A 17,142-nucleotide genomic window follows, 5' to 3' on the forward strand; every position below is an offset into this window, starting at 1 on the left:
GTAGTTCACAAAATGCATGGATTCCACCTCAAAATTTTTTTAATATCTTTACTAGACTGCAATATTCGGACATTAAACAAATCTTTGCCGATGATTAGAACTGCCCTTTTCACAGAGATATAAATAAGCACAATTAAATCTCTCCTATTCTCCCATCCCCCGTGTTGCAGATTGAACCCAGGATCTCATTTACTTTGAAAAAAACACTCTGACAGTGATTCACATCTACAGCCTCAATGTTTTTTATTATATGTTCCTCATCAGTAACAACTATTTTCAAGGTCTGACCAAGTGCCATTTTTTCCCCAAGAGATCATTAACACTTTCCCCAAATACACGGTCAGTGTCTGTAATACTTATTCTAGGCTCTAAGATGTGAATGTAAAATTGATAATCATTCTTATCCTCCTTGCAGAGTGGAGAAATTGAAGTTTAAGAAAGGCAATCGATCTGGCTAGGATCACACAGTGAATTATCAGGGGAGGAAAGACTATAACTAATGACTTAGAGCAATGTTGGCAACATTATCTGGATGTTAAAATGGCTATTATTGATTGAAAAAAGACAACCTTTAGGTAATCTAATGTTTCAGTCAGAAAGTACCATACATATTTTTTAAACCCTGGACTTGTTTATATGGGCAAAATATTTCATAGATTGCTTATCTCATTCAACTTACCCATGTCAAGATTAATGAAAGAAATACTGTATATTTTTTTAAAATAAGAAAGTAATGACAAATGTTTCTATTTTACTAGGTAGAATATAACATATTTCCAGAAATAAACTTCTGAATATTTCAAAGCTTAAACATTATTAGCTTAAGATTTAACCTGGATTACTTTTGTACATCACTGCTAGTATCATAAATGTAATTGTATATATAATTCATTAGTTTTCCGTTTTAGAGGTAGAGTCATGACCTTCCTGCCTTATATTTCCAAGTGATTACAGGTGTGTGTCACTACCACAGCCACTGTCATTTATGCCTGGAGAAAATATTTTGAAAATCATTATACTCAATCTTGAGTATGAAGAAAATCACAGTTTCTATTTAAGCTGCTGATTCTATACGCTGTGGCATTTAATATCATTTTTGTATCATTCTCTATTTCAGCCCATACTATGTTCATATGTTACTTCAGTAGTCTTTTAGCAGAAGAAAACTAGAAAAGGAAAAACAAAATGCATGTTAGTTACTTTTCTTATTTGTTGATAATCTTTGGGAACGAACCAAAGCAAAGCTGAGGTTAGAACTAGATATTCAGTCTATGAGATATTCGCAGATGTCAAGAAACAAAGACATTCATTAGTTAACTGGTTATGGAAGTGAATTCAAATGATATGAGATTTTTCAGACAAGAAAAACATTCTAATTTAGCCTAAAGTTGGAGCTGTGTGTGTGTGTGTGTTGTGTGTGTGTGTTCTACAGTTATTTGAAATCTATGATACTATTGGGATTATGTTCAATACTATCACTCTTATTCATTTAAAAATCTATTGTAGGTTCTTATAAATCAAACATTTTAATTTTGCTGTGCTTTGCTTGCTTGTTTGTTTTAAGATAAGTTCTTAGTTTATGGTCAAGGCTGAACTCAAACTCACAACAGTTCTAATACTTGAGCTTCCCTAGTGCTGGAGTGGGGGCATAAACCACCATGCCTGGCTCATAAACACATTTTCATTATGTCTTGGAATGTGTAAACCATGTATAATGAAGCAATATACTTAAATAAAGCTATCCAAGGCAACTAAAGCTTTTGTATTGTGATCTCTATGTATGGCCAGAGTTGAAAGACTAAAATTCAGAAATGTGGACAAACAATATTCATGCTTGCTTTAGTCCCATGCGGGGACTCTCCTAGTTTAAATGTGGTTCATTATATCAGTTAAATATATAAAGACCTCTTTCTTTGAAAGAAAGGACAATTATGGGATATTCAGACATTAACCCTTTCCCTTGAAATGTCTGGGATGGGCTATATATGCACAATCTTCTTAGAATATAAGACATCAGTGATTTTACTTTTGACATTTTTTGCTGAATGAAATCTTCTAAGACTATTTACTAAATTATAGTTACCTACATCTCATACTACTCACATAGAACTTTTCTGATAAGGAGTTAGCATGGTGATAAATAACTTAGCAGTAAATTTGGCATCATTTAGTGTTAAATGTAATATTTTATATAATTGGGCTTAAACGAATACTTATAAAACCCTTAGGTTTTTCTTAAGGCTATATGTATATATAGAAAAACCTGAAGGGTCCAATGCAATTTGGAAGGAATCTATAAACAAATACCCATAGCAAAAAACAAAAGGCATTTCATTTTTGGAGTGGAGGACTCAAAAATTTTTACTTACATTGCAAAATATGATACACCTATGGTCACAAAGAATTTCACAAAGTAATTTCATGCTTTGTTAGTGCAGAGCAACATATTATAGAAGAGACTGTCCCAACATTTGTGAGCTCCAGTAGCTACCAGTGGGTAAATAAATAAATGCCCACATTTTACATTTAGAAAAAGTTCCCCAAACATGCTATCTAGTTATAGGTTGGGATAGCTCCATTTCTACAAAATTTTTGAGGAATTTCTTTAAAATTAATTTTAAAATTTGGTTTTCTCTACTTAAAGGCTATCCTGAATTAAGAAAATATTCTAATCAGCTATTTTGACTTTGTACTCTAGTAGCAAACAAAAAAAATCTGAATATATATTCTTAAGAAAACTATGTTTAAAAAGATCATAAAATAACCATTTGCTCCATGAAATTCCAAGCCAGAATGGAGACTACAAATGAAGAGATATGAAGAATCCAAATATGACATGCCATTTGTCAACTTGACACATTGTGGCTTACTGGTCTCTCATGGGACTTACCTGCTGCTGTTCCTTATCATCAGCTTTCATAGCCAGAATCAGGTTTCTAACAAAAGTCTGGAGCTTAAAGTACTTCTGCTTTTGAATCTCTAGCTCATTTTCAATGAATCTGACTTCTTCGTTCTAAAGGAGAAAACACCAAACAATAAAATTATGCCATATAAACTCAAGTCTGTATATATCTGATGAACAATAAAACTAAAAAGCAATAAGAGTACAGGAGCAATATAGAAAACACAATTTAACCGTAAAGGAATATAAAACACTGAAAGAATTAACCTAGTATTCAAGGGTGCCTTTTAAACAAATCATCAATGGAAGGTAATTTGCAAATAGATTCTAGGAAGAGAGAAAAGCAGGAAAGACTCATCTTCTTGGAAACAACTTTCCAATATCAAACTTCATTAGCATTTGTATCTAGCCTTGACCATATAGTGAGTTTGACTCTGTCTTAAATGAAACAACAAAAACAAAAACAAACAAACAAAGGATTGAAGGGATAATTAGAAACATACTCTAAAATTAAGACACAAACCACGTACTGAGAGAAAACGTATTCTAATTCATATAAAAGATAAAAGGGTTTCGAAATTTATGAAATTTAAAACTAGCAACAGACTAAAGTGTGGGCAAAAATATTCAAACAGACATTTCATGAAAAAAAGTTATATATTCAAGATACTTAACATAATTTTCATTAAGTAAATGCAAATGCAAACCACAGTGAGTTACTACTACCAGCTATGTTAAAGAAATTGACAAAATATAGTTGCTGATGAGAATATGGAGCAATTAAAAGTCTCATAATAAGGTGAGTTTCAAAAATATTTTGACTGTCATAAAATTCAACATGTTCTTTCTTAGTAATCCATTTTTTAGTTATTTACTTAAAAACAGTGAAAACACATAAATTTTCTTTGTAACTTTAGTCATAATAGCCCCCAAAAGAAAGTAGTTGAGGCTTTCATCTCAAATAGTTGAGGTTTGAATCTGAAATGGCTGTCACAGGCTCCTATTGAAATACTTGGTACCTGTCTGGTGGTGCTTTTCAGAAGCTTGTGAAACCTTTATGAGCTAGAGCTGCTAGATGATGTGAATCACTGGAGGCCTCCATGTGTTATAACTTCCTGTCTTCTATCTGCTTGTGGATAATAGATGCAATGTGACCAAGTCCCTCACACTTCTGTCCTCATGCCTTCCCTGCCTTAGCAGAATGCATTCCTTTAAACTTGGAAGGTTCCAAAACAAAACCTGTCCTTAAATTGCTTCTTGTCTGGTATTTGATTACAGTGATGAGAAAAGTAATTAATCCACAAATGAATAAACAATTTGTCAAATTCATTTAATTGTTAATTGTTAAATTTAAGAGGTGAATTTTACTGTATGGACTTTTTTTCCTGCTTGGAAGTTATGTAATATAGTACACTGATTAAATAAGAGCATACATAATGTTTCAAATAATAATAACAACATTAATGAAGTTTAAGATGGATATTGTGGTACATTCCTATTAATACTAGCACTCAAGAGTTTGAAGCCAGCCTGGAATACATACTGAGACCCTGGCTCAAATCCCAACCAAACAAAAGAAACTTAATTCATTTCATCTACCAAAAGCTTTGCACCATTTGACCATCAATCATCTCCCAATCCTCTCATGATGCAGCCTTGGGTGGACACTATTCTATCCTCTGTTTCTTTGAGTTCAGTTGTTTTAAATTCCAAATATAAGTGAGAAAATGTCACTTATCTTTCTGTACCTAGCTAATTTCACTTAGCATAATTTTTGTTCTCAAATTCTATTTATGCTTTCACAAATGGCAAATAATTACTTTTGTTTAATAGTATATGTGCAGAATATTGTAAATAATGTGCATTCTACAATCTTTGAAAAGGCAAAATTTAAATTTCTTACCATAGGAAATAAGTATTTGAAGTGATGGATATGTTAATTAGCTTGATTTAATTATTTTACATTGTATTCATAAATCATATCATAACCTTGTATCTCATGAATATATAAAGCTATAATTTGTCAATTTACAATTAAAATATAAATTATGAAAAAATAAAAATAAATAAAACCAAATAAATTATCAATAAGCCTCCTTGACAAAAACTGTAGAAGTAGACAGAATATTCTTTCTAGCTGGAAACCTGGTCTCAGAGTACAGCAGGACTTTCAGGAACATTTGTTCAAAAAGCTTCCTAAAAACATATTAAAATTAGTTGATTGTATGGGTATTTTAGAATTTCGGTCAAGTGGATGTTGTGGTATTAATCACATCCAATCTGTGAACATGTTTACTATATCACTTATTAGCTCAGTTTAAATCTTAATTTATGTGATGAAACTGCTTCCTTCCAGACCACTTAATAAGTGAAACATCTGTCCAAGCTAAATTTCTACTCAGTCACTAACACAACTAAGTTAAAAGTAAGCATTCTAAAGAAATTCAACATGCTTCTGCCATGATATGGTTTTGCAAATTCTAAACCTTTGCTTTTATTAGAAGTCATTGACAAAGAAATAATATTAGTAAAATGTTGACCAGAAAATGATTTTCTCCTGTTTTGTTTGGTTCATATTTGATGCACATGTATGTGGTATATGTATGTGTGGTATGTGTATGCACATATGCATATGTGGATGTTTCTCTGTCATTCTGTATGTGTGTGTGTGTGTGTGTGTGTGTGTGTGTAAGTCAGAGGTTGATATTAAGTATTTTCTTCAGTTTCTCTCCAACTTATTTTCTGAAACAGGGTGTCTTACTGAATCTCAAGCCCACTTGTGGTGATATATTGTTTGTAATCTAGGAAATAAAGCTTGCCCGAAGATCAGAGGACAGAGCTAGCCACAGAGTTAGCCACGGAGGTCAGGCAGCAGTGGCACACACCTTTAATCCTAGCACTGGGGAGGCAGAGGCAGAGGCAGAGGCAGAGGCAGAGGCAGAGATCCATCTGGATTTCTGTGAGTTCCAGGCCACACTGGGCTACATGAGATTAATCCAGTCTAGGAGAGAAACAGAGCCAGGCAGTGGTGACACACACCTTTAATTGCAAGACTTGGGATCACACACCATTAATCCCAGCACTAGGAAGGTTGAGACGGGAAGTGATATGGCTGGGCATAGAAAGGGATATAGGGCAGGAGGAGACAGGAACTCATGCTCTTTCAGGCTGAGGAGTTGGTGAGGTAAGAGGTGATGGCTGTTGCTTGCTCTGCTTCTCTGATCTTGCAGCTTTCACCCTGATATCCGGTTCCAGGTTTTTAATAAGACCATCTAGGATTCCTGCAACACCCACTGTTTCAGCCAGGCCCAGTTAGCCCTTTGTCTCTGCCTCTCCAGTACTGGGCTTACAAGTATGCATCACAGGCTAGGCTTTTCACATGGATGCTGGAAACGCAAACTCAGGGCCTCATGCTTGCTCGGCAAGCTCACTACCAATTCAGTTGTCTTCCCAGGCCTCATTTTGCGTTTTGTGGTTGAGGTTTTTGAATTGTTATTTTTCTTTTTCATTTTTTTGAGACTCAGTCTCATAAAAGCTAAGCTATCCTTGAACTTGCTGTGCAGTTGAGGGTACCCTTGAACTTCTGATCCTTCTGCCTCTACTTCCTAAACTCTGGGATTACAGGTGTGTACCAGCACACTAGGCAGAAAGTCATTTGAATGCAGGCAGTATCTGTCATCATTTAATGGTGACTCATTTGCATTCAGAGTCTGCTTGAGCTGAACTCATGGTCCATCAGAAAACATTTTAAAAACACTAGTTCATATTTGCAAAAGTCACGAAAGCATCTTTTCATATGAGGATCTCTAATTTTTCATGCAAATATTTCCCTTCTTTGGTATTTATGAAATGTTTGAAAAGCATAAACAGCTTTAAGATAATTTAATATTGCAGACATTTTCTTCTCAGAAATGCTTTTTGCAAGCCTATTAAATGCTTCCTAGATTACAGGCAGTAATTATGTGTGCTTCAGAGATTTTCCTAAGTAAATGGAGTACTTGGGAAAACAACTAGTAAGACAATAGCAGTCACCCAGTTTTACAAAGTAAGGCCTAGTTAATTTTTGTTAAAAACCTTCCCCAGCAAACTGTTTATAATTTTGCAAGGTGATTGCTATGAGACACAAGGTTGCAAATATGTCAGAGCTTTGATCTCTGGGAAGGGTATTAACGGCTACCATGACTGATGTCCTATTTTATGATATAGTTACTCATGCCACAGGTATTGTGTCTATCAACTTTCCTCCTAAAGATTTGGGATTAGTTAGAACTCTCAAAAATATGAGTTTCTAATGATGTCTCTCAATCAGGAATGCTATAATGTCTAAACTTTATGTTAATAAAATGCACTATAGAGAATATTCTTTTAGTTTGCTATAATAAATCCCAAGCACAGAAGATGAGTTCAATGTGGGGAAGTTTAAAAATGCGGTAGCTTCTAATACTAATTGAATTTATACAAATAAACACTTGGGAAACAGTATTAAAATTATTTCGAGACAAATTAATTTATTCAATTACTTTCTAAGCAACTGCTTACTACACATCTATGTGCCAGGCTCCCCAACCAAGTAACACATAGGTGATTAAAATACATTTCTGCCTTCAAGAAACTTATTATGAATATACTTAAGAAATTAAAGAAAATAACTTTCACCCCTAAACAAGGAACACTGGCGTGTCTATTTAAATAGAGTACAGCAACTTTCTTCAAGGTATTAAATTTCTAAACTGGTATGTTCTACAGCAATGCTTAAAACATGCAATGGCAACTCCAGATACAAAGTTCACAGATGGTAAATGGAAACCTTTAAAAATAATGTGCATATAAATATATTTTCTCTATATATGTGCACAAATATTGACAATTCAAGGAAAGAATTTTCAGTGTGATAGAGATGATTATAAAGAATGTCCCTAATGACCTGCATGAGATCCCTCGTTCCTACAGTATCTTCCACAGTGGAAAACACTGGATTACGAAAATGTCCATTAGAGTTCAAGGGAAATATTCCCTGACATTTCTGTACCGGCTTCTCCATCTTTCCCTCCCGGGTCTTTAGCTGCAAACCTTCTCAAGTGGACTGGCCCCGAAAAGGGGAGAGGGCTAGGAAAAGAATCCTGAGGCTTGAGCCCAGCCCTATTTGACCTGTTCAGGAGTGCTAAGTGGGGCACACTTGACAGCTGTGCAACCCAGGCCTCCCGCCTGGACTTTCCACAGCCTGTGCCAAGTGGTGACCTGGCCTGCAGAGTCATTTTAATCCTGAACTCAGTATTCAGAAGTATTATATGACCATGGAGGAGTAATTAGCATGCTTTCTTCTAACTGAAAACCAGCTATTTCATAATTCAGCTAGTTGGAAATACAGATTATTTTTTATTGCAAATGTATTCATTTTAAGATAAGATCATTATATATATATATATATATATATATATATATATATGTATATATACACACACACACACACATACATTCTCGGCTGGCCTTGAATTAATGGAGCACCTCCTGCCTCAGTCTGGTGAGTGTTGGGATTACAAGTGTGACCTACCATATCTAGTCATAAATGTAGTTTAAATATAGAATCTATTATGCTCTTTAACCACTCAGAAATAATTTCAAAAGACAATTTCCCTCTGTGTTTATAACATTCAATATTTCAAAGATTGACATGTTATGAACATTAGAAAAACAATATGTACAATGCTCTGAAATTCAGTTATACTATTCTAAAACTGAAAGATTTTTTTGAGGCAAGTGACAGCTGTTTTCTAATTAAATGGTGGTCTTTGTTACTGTCATAAGCTTTAAATTATGATTATACTCCACAAAAAGAAGCTTTGTATTTAGAAAGAAGCACTGTGTGCCCAAATTTCAGACAGCCAAAAGTTTCCTAGCAAGATAGGCTGCTGAGTCAGAGGAGGAGAGCACTTGTACATCTATGCAAAAACATATTGACAAACAGACTGATCGCTTATGTCAAAATTGAGTAAAAACAAAATTATGCGTGACACACTATCAAAGGATGCCTTCCAATTTAGTAACAAGTGACATTAAGAAAAGGTCATCTCTATTCATATTCACCATGTATTTTCATTGGGAATTGTTTTTCAAATTCTCATAAAATGGTATCAGATATGGTCTTAAAGACAGTCTTGGAAGAGATTGCAATCCACTATAAAATTAGCAATCGACACTGGAAAAGAAATTCTCCCAATTCTTAACACTTACTGTTGTGTTCATTTTGTTTGAGGCAGGGTCTTTCAATGTTGCCCAGACTGGTGTCAATTTCCTGAGCAAAAGTAATGTTCCTGCCTCATCCCCACATATATCTGGGACTCTGGAAATTTACCATAAATTCCCCGTTAACCACCATTATGTGTTATTCCCACTTGCTGAACACAATCAATGCCAATTTTTGAGCCAGTACACTGTTTAAAACCCAAATGACCAAACAAGCCAGCAATATTAAAATGCCCAACATTTTGCCTAATTTTCAAGTTGCCTGAGATAATCTGTAGAGAGGCCCAGACTGCTTAGTCCATCAGATGGGAAAATCAGAGACACTATATATCTTTTCTACTCAGTAACTTCCCTTAATGAATTCAGAACTTGAAATTACTTTTACCTTGTAATCCAGGAGAGAATTCACTTGTTCTACCTCGGAATTGCTTATCATGTCACTTTCTTCATCATCGATAATTTCTATTTTCTGTAACGTAAGTAGAGAAACTTTTACAAATATATATCAGATTACTACACACAATGTGTACAACATACCTATTTAATATTTAGTTTGGGTGATAGAGTGATCTAGATTATCTGGATTAAACCTTAATAATTGGCTCCTCAGTGCTACACATGTGTCTGTATCACCCCTTATGTCATCTTTAATTGGTGATTGATAGTGCCCTTCACTGATAAGGAACTAGCTTTTAATCTCTCTTTCTTTGTCTCTCTGTCTCTGCCTCTGTCTCTGTCTCTCTCTCTCTCACACACATACAATAGAACAGGGCTCCTTTTCTGTCTCAACATGACTCTTTCTTCTAATGAAACTGTTAACATATGGCACGTATCCCAAAGGAAAATACAATGTCTAAAAATTCACATATTTAATGTGCTCCATTAGCTAGACAATTGAAAGCAGACATCCATGATATAATGATGAAAATTGCGAGGGGATTTGTTTTCTTCATCGGACAGTAACAAAGACAGCAAGGAGAAGACAGAGACACACACAGAGAGCGAGAGGTTCCCCTGGTTGCAGAATTAAGTCACAGCAAAGCTTGTGAAGTAGCTTGTGTACCATAGATAATTAGTAAATATCTGTCAAAACATAACCAATACATCTCAGTGCTGCTGAAAAGAATGACTGATAAGCTCCAATACGGAGGGTAAAACAAATTATTTAATAGGAAAGCCTTTAAAAAAAGAAAAAACCCAATAAAATCCATTTAAATATTTTCCTTTGTATGTAAAACAATGAGGTTAAGGGGAAACAAACTGCATCTTAAACGATTTAAACACTGCCAACCAAAAACAAAGTTTAAAAGGAGGGAAGATAAATCAGATTTAGTCACTAGACAGTCTTTTAAGAACAAGCACATTAATAGCAGCATGTTATAGGCAAAACATGAAATTAGACTTTCTACCTTGATATATATATATATATAATATATATATGTGTGTGTATGTATATACATTATATGTATTTGTAATCATATAATATATATATATATATATATATATATATATATATATATATACATGATTAAAAATATATATGGTGATTAAAAGTCACATACAAACTTAGAATCGTCATACTTGCTTTACTGCCTCTGAGGATATGATATCATCACAGGATTTCTGACCTGCAGTCTGTGAGTCAGAGGAACAGCTGCAGGAAAACTGCCTTCCACCACTGCATGGAGATGTGTCTAATGTTTTGTTTTTCTATATAATCAGTATAAACTTGAGTCTTAATCACATGAGCTCTCTCTAGACTTTACACTTCATACTTTCTGTCCTAAGGTTTTTAGATTTTCTACCTGTTTGGATTGATTCTGGGGCGATGCAGATAGGCATTTAAGAAAAGAAGGTACCACCAGCAACTGTATGGATTTGTGCATATAAATAGGTCTTATATGTCTCTGTGATTTGTCATCCATGAATAATTGGGGGCACTCAAAAGTAACAGGCAGAGGAGATCAACCTTTGAAAGTTTGAAGTTTTGTCTCTGAAAATCAATTCTTCTTGAACAATTAGGTGCCTAAGTGACTATGAGTCATACCAGGCCACGACTTCATTTATTATTTTCAGCTGTCTGCTGCTGGGGAAATTCAATGCAGAGAAATTCAGGCAAAAAATGAACACATCTTTGAGAGAGAAGATATTTCAATTGTAAATAATTGTTTACATTTAACATGCTATAATTAAAATCTAGAGCAGAAGGAGATATTTGGTGAGATTTTAATTATTAGGAGAGTTCACTGTGGAAAACAATGATTAGCTATTTGATTAAAAAAACTGCTTTAAAATCAAATCTAATTTTTCAATATGTCTGTTGAATTTAGTGTTTAGAAGAATCAAACACAGACTTAAACCAGGACTAAAAACCAATGAAATGCAATCCTGAACTCTATTTTACATGTAGAAAACAATGTCAAATTTTGTTGGTATTTAACAAATATGAGCCCAAATATATATTTTATGATCTCTGCTTTTATTAAAGAGATGTTCAGGATTATAGGGTCAAAGAAATAATGTTTGTGATAGAAGCCGGGGTAAATTATGACATCACAGCTACTGTGGAACAGAAAAATCCATTATAAGTGCGGTTTTAATGAAAATCATGCATAGGACATTGATTCAAAAGCAAAAATGAAAATATGATGGAATTTCCCTTTGTGTCTGACTTTGTTTAATACTATCTTGATTTCTGTATCACTTTGTGGGGCCAAAATATAAACAAATTTTGCTAAAACAGCTGCTAAGGGAACATCACTATATGTTTACATTTTTAGAAAACCCAGTTTAATCCACACACAGCCTGTCCCTGCCGCTATTCAAATTCTTAAAATACTGTCTTTCTTTCTTTGCTGTAATTTTGAAGGCAATTAACAGAGTCCAACTTAACCAGGGAAAAGAAGTTTCCAAATACAGTATAGCTAGGTATGGTCTAAACAGAGAAACCCTTGGAGGCAAGCTCTTGGACTAACAAATGCTTCCTTCACGATCTCCAGCTGAACTCCATTTCATTTCTGCCATCTGTCAAATGAAATGAATCTGCTCTCTTCTCAGTGTGCTGAAGAAAAATAACTTGTTATATATAAAATATGTCATATTTGAACTAGCTATTAGGTTTTTATACTTGGAAATCTCCTGAAGTTAAAAAAAGAGGAAGTGTTTACATTTTGCTTATTGGGCACTGAAAGTTATATTAAATTCTTAGGGAAAAGTTCTGCTTTAGTTTACAGAGTAAAATAAGACTTTATTCTGACAATACAGATGTTGTCATCAACTGGCACGATGTCCTTAAAATCCATCCTGTAATGAGGAAAGAATTTCAAGTTACATACCACATTATCTGCGGATACTGCCTGGTGCTCTTCATCCTTATGTGTCCTGGTCTCATTTGGGATGACTTCATTGGGCTCCTCTATAGGAAAAAAAAGTGAAGATTTTATATCTTGTATCTTAAAACTTGACTGTAGTATTAAAACAATACTTAAATAATGTCTCTTTTGCCAAAAACATACACATGGCAAGTCTACTGAAAATGTGCTTTGCTGTGAATTTTATTCATGTCTGATTCATATATATTTTATTTTTTAATTAATTAATTAATTTATTTTTGGTTTTTGGAGACAGGGTTGCTGTGGGATGTTCTGTATGGCAAATGTGTTGCTAATTAGTCAATAAATAAAACACTGATTGGCCATTGGCTAGGCAGGAAGTGTAGGCGGGACAAGGAGGAGAATAAAGCTGGGAAGTGGAAGGCTGAGTCAGAGAGACACTGCCAGCCGCCACCAGGACAAACAGCATGTGAAGATGCTGGTAAGCCACGAACCATGTGGCAAGGTATAGATTAATGGAAATGGATTAATTTAAGCTGTAAGAACAGTTAGCAAGAAGCCTGCCACGGCCATACAGTTTGTAAGCAATATAAGTCTCTGTGTTTACTTGGTCGGGTCTGAGCTGCTGTGGGACTGGCAGGTGATAGAGATTTGTCCTGACTGTGGGCCAGGCAGGAAAACTCCAGCTACACAGGGTTTTTCTGTGTAGCTTTGGAGCCTGTCCTTGATCTCGCTCTGTAGACCAGGCTGACCTCGAACTCACTGAGATCCGCCTGGCTCTGCCTCCCGAGTGCTGGGATTAATATATATTTTAGTTAGTTATGTGGATGGATAGAAATACAAGGATTATAATCACTGTGCTATTTATAATAGAAAAGTTGAGAGAAACCTGTATCTTCAACAATGGAGAAATACAGAAGTCATTTAAGTACTAGGAAGCTGCTAAAAATGAAGTAAAATGAGCTACTTGCAAGTGGAAAAACTGAAAGTGATAAAATCTATGATGTAGGTATACATAATTTTGTATTTGTAAAAGAAAAAAGTATGTTTTTAATGAAGAAAAAACATGATGAAACCATTTATGCCCAAGTGTTTCCATTATTATCCCTGGATAGAATTATATATAACTATAAATGATTTTTACTTTATTAAGCTTTGTTTAGTTAAGCTTTGCTATAATATTACTCAGTTTTGTTTTCCTTTCTTTCCTTTTTTTGTTGAGAAGGTCTTACTGCATAGGCCTGGCTGGCAAAGAACTCACTATATAGACCAGATTAACCTTAAAGTTTCAATAATTTTCCTGTCTCTGCATCCTCCGTGGTAGATTTACAGGCCTTTTCCACCATACCTGTCTTTGTTCATTGTAATAAGACAAAAACAACCAACAATTCTCAATAAATGGTCTAAAATTATAAACGCAGAGCTCCAATTTTATACAAATGCAGGATTATTTCAATACTTGTATACATATGGTCACTCTTGTACATATGCAAAGAGAAAGCCCTTGCAAAAATATGACCTTGCTCTTGTTTTCAGAGTGGTATTTCCTAAGGAGTATGATTATTTCCATAGTACTTCCAAATATTTCCTACAATGGACATGCATTTTTTTCTGATCAAATTCAATATTTTAAAATAATAAAATAGTGAGAGATGAATTAATTCAGAGAAACTAGTCTAATAAAAAGCTCTGTGATGAGCTATGGCAAGTGCCTGCTTCAAGGCCCTATGTGTGGCTGCATACATCACCCCTTACCCCCTTGATTTTACATTACCATCTCCTAGATGCCTTAAAAATAGAGTAGCAGTGTTTATCTCTGTGTCTCTCTTTTCTTCACAGCAATTTCATGGAAATTATTTGGATAAATACTAGTAAAATTTCTCAGCTCCTTGTTAAATAACATTTTAATTCCACTTAGAAAGCAGAACAAAAATATTTATCAGCCCTCCTAAGATTTTCCTAGTCTATTCATTCCCACGTATAAACATGGACAAGGATTAGGAGAAATTCACTTATAAGAATTGCTTATGAGAATTCAAGTGAATGATGTACAAGAAAACTTCAGCAGAATTTTAATACAATGTTCTGTATAAATTCAATTTAACTTTCTTATCTCTACTATATACTTTAAATTAAATTTTATTGTATGTACTTGTGGTATATAACACAATATACATTTATATAGCAAAAAGATAGCAACAATGAAACGAATTAACATATTTATCATCTCACAGTTTCCCATCCCCCAGGAGACAGCTGCTATCATCACTTATTGAAAATCCTGAATACACAATATACTATCATTAACTATGGTCTTCATGCTCTTCATTAGATCTTTCCCCTTATTCATCACACACATTGCAAGTTTGTGCCCTCTGAGCTATATCTCCCCATTCTCCCATCCTCATTCAAAAATCCACTGTTGTATTATATTTGATATATTTGACCTTCCTTGCCCTGCTATTTGCAGCAACACGGATGAACCCAGGGGATGTTATCTAAGTGAAATAAGCCAGACAGAAAGAAAGGAAAAACATTGCATGATCTCATTTATTTGTGAAATGTAAGAAAAGTCAATTTAAAATTTTATAAAAACAATGATTCCTAGACAAAGAAAAGTTTACCTAGTCATTATTTAGACACTTCAAGTCACAGACATTTCAAGTCCTACATAATCAGTGATGCAATGAAATGGAAAGAGGGAAATTTTTCATTAGCTTTAGCTACAGATCTGATATTAGAAATAGTGGTCTCAGAAGAGGGGTTATATTGCTCATCAACAAGATCATTACTGGTACTATTCCTTATAGAATTGCTGTACACTCCTCTTCAGATTTGCTCATAACTTTATACACCGTTCTGATTCACTGACAGCTTATTTATGCATGGTTTGATTATTTTAGAAAATTTAAATAAAAGCTATTTTGAGTCTTCTGAAATAAAAAGATGTGAAGCGATAAACTGAATAGGGAATGCTTTCTTCTACATGTAGATACTTTCAACCTTAGCAAAAGTTTAAGATCTAAACACTGTCAATGTGTCTTGGTAATTCCTCCAAAAAAGCAGCTTTGCTAATTGAACAATAAAAAGTAGAATTTATCAGTGAAAGTCTAGAGGGCACTCTATGTGGTGTCTATAAGCCCACCCTGAGTAAACCATGGGGGAGTTATCTTTTGATGCGCACACCACACACTCCACATATTAAGACAGAGCTGGAAAAGAGGTGCAGATGTAAATGGAATGTTGGAAAAAGTAATTATTCCTATACTTTAAACCATTTGCCTCTTAGGATAGTGAAAAATATTTAAAATGTCTCACTCATAAATATATTTTGGTAGAAACCAAACTTAAAATTAAGGAGCAGAGTTATCCAAGTAGTACTGTTTTTGCTGAAGTTTCCAAGTTGCACAAGGGGTGAGGCCATGTAGCTTTTTTTCTTCACGAATCAATCCAACCTTACCTATCTTCACTCCCTCATAGGAAAACAGAAAAGAAATGGGGAAGAGGAAGGTCAAGTGCAAGGTAGAACTGAGGTGAGTCAGAAGGTCTGTGTCAGGGCCCTACATGCTTGTTTAGAAAAAAGGATTGCATATGAAACTGTCAAGGGATCACAAACACTTTTTGTTAGCTGCCAAAGCTAGCCTCTTTGCACAATTTGAAGGAATATATTTTTCCTCGCAAAAACACTGAAAGAAAATTGTATGTGGTTTTCATGTTTGAACATGTGTTGTAACATGCAAGCAACAATTTAAAAATATTTCCCCTTTTAGACATTTAAACCACTCTAATCTGGTTAAATTAATGGTTGTGTATAAGGAATCTGAATTCTAGTTGCTAGGTTTTTGAAATATCTTTATACCTCTAAGAGGGCATCAATGGAAATCTCAATGTAAACATAATCTAGCTACATTTTCACAAACTGGAAGAGAATATAAGTCAGTATATTTTAGAGATAGGGTATTAGTCTCAGGCAGATGATACAATTAGTTCTTACAAAAAGATCACAGAGCCAACTCAGTCAGATTAGTATTCTCCATCAGTGAAATGAAGCCACTGTACAGACCTAGTAGGAAACAGCACCAAAGGGGCTCCTTCTAGTCTTTGAAAATGCTCTTCTGCTGCAATTTCTGATGAGAATGAAAAGGTTACTGTGCAGCTCTGAAAAATAAGCCACCGGGAGAAATTCCAGGCAATTGCTTACGTCTCATCCTGTGTTTTTTGATTCATACATTAAATTCTTTCTCTTCTTTTTCTCATTAGGTCTTGATTACTGTGCCAGCTATCTAGACAATACACTATTATATGACAAAGGATGCTAGGACAGGAGCAGTGGTTTATTAAATGTAGACCATTAACGCAGACTTTAAAATTAACATACACTGTTTTCCCATTAAGTGCTTATTTTCTAAAATTCTGATCCAGGAGGGGAAATGACAGTTGGGAATGAAACTCTGCACTCAGGGGCCTATGCATTTTGCTTCATCAGACTATTTCCTCACAGCAATCCTGCCTTTTCAGAGGCACATACAAACCCCTTCTTCCTACTCACTTCAAATAGCTGTTAGGCATTAGGCTCTAAAGACCCCATCATATAATTATTGTGAATTACCCAAGAATCCCCAGGCACATATAATTTTGGAAAGACTAACAGAAGACAAACACATA

At 34.6% G+C, this 17,142-nt stretch overlaps 1 protein-coding gene across 2 annotated transcripts in view; it reads right to left on the bottom strand.

Moving 5' to 3' along the window:
* The window catches only part of Hdx (highly divergent homeobox), a 118,294-nt gene that overhangs the window by 6,490 nt on the left and 94,662 nt on the right, over nt 1-17,142 (bottom strand). For both annotated transcript variants that reach the window (XM_052734865.1, XM_052734874.1), the window contains 3 exons: nt 12,481-12,560; nt 9,531-9,614; nt 2,891-3,013 (listed from right to left, as the gene is read on the bottom strand). In XM_052734865.1, the coding sequence (XP_052590825.1) occupies nt 2,891-3,013; nt 9,531-9,614; nt 12,481-12,560 (287 nt within the window). The remainder of the gene's footprint in view (nt 1-2,890; nt 3,014-9,530; nt 9,615-12,480; nt 12,561-17,142) is intronic.

The sequence above is a fragment of the Peromyscus californicus genome, unplaced genomic scaffold (genome assembly GCF_007827085.1).
Source record: "Peromyscus californicus insignis strain IS unplaced genomic scaffold, ASM782708v3 Scaffold_10__1_contigs__length_136768540, whole genome shotgun sequence".
Taxonomy (NCBI): Eukaryota; Metazoa; Chordata; class Mammalia; order Rodentia; family Cricetidae; genus Peromyscus; species Peromyscus californicus.